General features: G+C 52.1%; 1 protein-coding gene across 5 annotated transcripts in view; it reads right to left on the bottom strand.

The window, feature by feature from the left end:
- acanb (aggrecan b) overlaps positions 1 to 963 on the bottom strand; it is a 63076-nt gene extending 62113 nt beyond the window's left edge. For all 5 annotated transcript variants that reach the window (XM_079583360.1, XM_079583357.1, XM_079583358.1 and 2 more), the window contains exons 1-3: positions 871 to 963; positions 203 to 592; positions 1 to 135 (exon numbers count right to left, since the gene is read on the bottom strand). The exon at positions 1 to 135 is cut by the window's left edge and continues 37 nt beyond it. In XM_079583360.1, the coding sequence (XP_079439486.1) occupies positions 1 to 135; positions 203 to 592; positions 871 to 958 (613 nt within the window). In that variant the 5' untranslated portion in view covers positions 959 to 963. The remainder of the gene's footprint in view (positions 136 to 202; positions 593 to 870) is intronic.
- Positions 964 to 2500: the final 1537 nt, after the last annotated feature.

Below are 2500 nucleotides of genomic sequence, written 5' to 3'. Positions count from 1 at the left end.
GGTGGAAGCCGTCATCATACGCTGCCTGCAGTTGCGCGGCGGAGGCGATGGTGGCGCTGTTCACCTCACACGCTGCTTTGGCCTTGGTGAAGGTCAGCGAGTAACGCTGGAACGCCCGGTAGTGGAACACCACGCCTGTAACACACGGCGTTAGACCAAACCACCAAACCCCGGCAGGAGAGGAAGGGCATCTGGCACCGACCTGTGACCTGCAGCTGCACCGTGTCCTGGTTGCCGTGGAGACCGTGCGTGACCTCGCAGCGGTAAGCGCCGGAGTCGGAGAGGCGGAGCTCGCTGACCTCCAGGCTGACGTCCGTGGGAACCAGCGGGTAGTTCACCATGGTAACGCGGTCCACAAACTCCGCCTCCACCTGCACCTTCCCGCCCGACGCGGTCAGCACCGTGCGAGTGCCCGCCTTCGTCACGTGACTCCACTTCACACGATGCGATAGGCCGGCCGACGGGGACGAGGGCGGAGCCACCACATCGTCCTGGAAATAACACGGCAACACCACCTTCCCTCCCAGCAGGGGGCGCAAGGGAGCCTCAAGGGGGATACTGACGCGCAGCGACAGGTCGTCCTCCTCCAAGTCTGAAATACAAACATTATATCAGCAGGGGGCGCAAGGGAGCCTCAAGGGGGATACTGACGCGCAGCGACAGGTCGTCCTCCTCTAAGTGTTTGATTATTAGTGTTTGATTAATATAATTAATAATCAATCCTTGATCAAAGTCCGTGAAAATAACGTATTTGAAACTGTAAACAAACAGCTTGTTCCTCCATCACGACTTCACCATAAAAACATGTTTCATATTAAAATATTACTGTAATAATCATAACAATAATGATAATATTAATATCTCTGTGACCTGGACTTTGTTGATGTTGCAGTTCCACAGACACTGACGCCCGGAGCAGAGGGAGGGACACCATCAGGAGGAACAGCCGCATCGCCATGGAGACCTGGAAACAGGAAGTAAACAGGAAGTAAACAGGAGTGTTTTGATCTCGTTTGTGGATTAATCACAGATTTGAATGTGAGTTATTTGAGTGAGGTTTATTTGAGTGAGAACCCGGGCTGTGATTAGCGCAAGAGAGCGCCCCCTGCTGATCCATCAGTCTTTTATCTTCACTTTGGCAAGAGTGAAGCGAGTCTTTATTTTCATTTGTGAAAAACCAAACACAGGGTTTGCCCCTGAAGGGCGTCTTCATGGGTTTCATAGCATGTGTGTGGCAGAGTGGTTAGCATCTGTGTGTGGCAGAGTGGTTAGCATGTGTGTGTAGCAGAGTGGTTAGCATGTGTGGCAGAGTGGTTAGCATGTGTGGCAGAGTGGTTAGCATGTGTGTGGCAGAATGGTTAGCATGTGTGTGTGTGGCAGAGTGGTTAGCATGTGTGTGGCAGAGTGGTTAGCATGTGTGTGGCAGAGTGGTTAGCATGTGTGGCAGAGTGGTTAGCATGTGTGGCAGAGTGGTTAGCATGTGTGTGTGGCAGAGTGGTTAGCATGTGTGGCAGAGTGGTTAGCATGTGTGTGTGGTTAGCATGTGTGTGGCAGAGCGGTTAGCATGTGTGGCAGAGTGGTTAGCATGTGTGTGCAGAGTGGTTAGCATGTGTGTGGCAGAGTGGTTAGCATGTGTGTGTGGCAGAGTGGTTAGCATGTGTGTGGCAGAGTGGTTAGCATGTGTGGCAGAGTGGTTAGCATGTGTGTGGCAGAGTGGTTAGCATGTGTGGCAGAGTGGTTAGCATGTGTGTGGCAGAGTGGTTAGCATGTGTGGCAGAGTGGTTAGCATGTGTGTGTGGCAGAGTGGTTAGCATGTGTGTGGTAGAGTGGTTAGCATGTGTGTGTAGCAGAGTGGTTAGCATGTGTGTGGCAGAGTGGTTAGCATGTGTGTGGCAGAGTGGTTAGCATGTGTGGCAGAGTGGTTAGCATGTGTGGCAGAGTGGTTAGCATGTGTGTGGCAGAGTGGTTAGCATGTGTGGCAGAGTGGTTAGCATGTGTGTGTGGCAGAGTGGTTAGCATGTGTGTGTAGCAGAGTGGTTAGCATGTGTGTGGCAGAATGGTTAGCATGTGTGTGTGTGGCAGAGTGGTTAGCATGTGTGGCAGAGTGGTTAGCATGTGTGTGGTAGAGTGGTTAGCATGTGTGTGTAGAGTGGTTAGCATGTGTGTGTAGCAGAGTGGTTAGCATGTGTGTGTGGCAGAGTGGTTAGCATGTGTGTGTGGCAGAGTGGTTAGCATGTGTGTGTGGCAGAGTGGTTAGCATGTGTGTGTGCAGAGTGGTTAGCATGTGTGTGGCAGAGTGGTTAGCATGTGTGTGGCAGAGTGGTTAGCATGTGTGTGGCAGAGTGGTTAGCATGTGTGGCAGAGTGGTTAGCATGTGTGGCAGAGTGGTTAGCATGTGTGTGGCAGAGTGGTTAGCATGTGTGTGGCAGAGTGGTTAGCATGTGTGTGGCAGAGTGGTTAGCATGTGTGGCAGAGTGGTTACGCATGTTGTGGCAGAGTG

This window comes from Gobius niger (assembly GCF_951799975.1).
Source record: "Gobius niger genome assembly, contig: SCAFFOLD_120, whole genome shotgun sequence".
NCBI classification, from domain to species: domain Eukaryota; kingdom Metazoa; phylum Chordata; class Actinopteri; order Gobiiformes; family Gobiidae; genus Gobius; species Gobius niger.
Note: the sequence above shows the minus strand (reverse complement) of the source record. Positions and strands in the feature narration are given on the sequence as shown.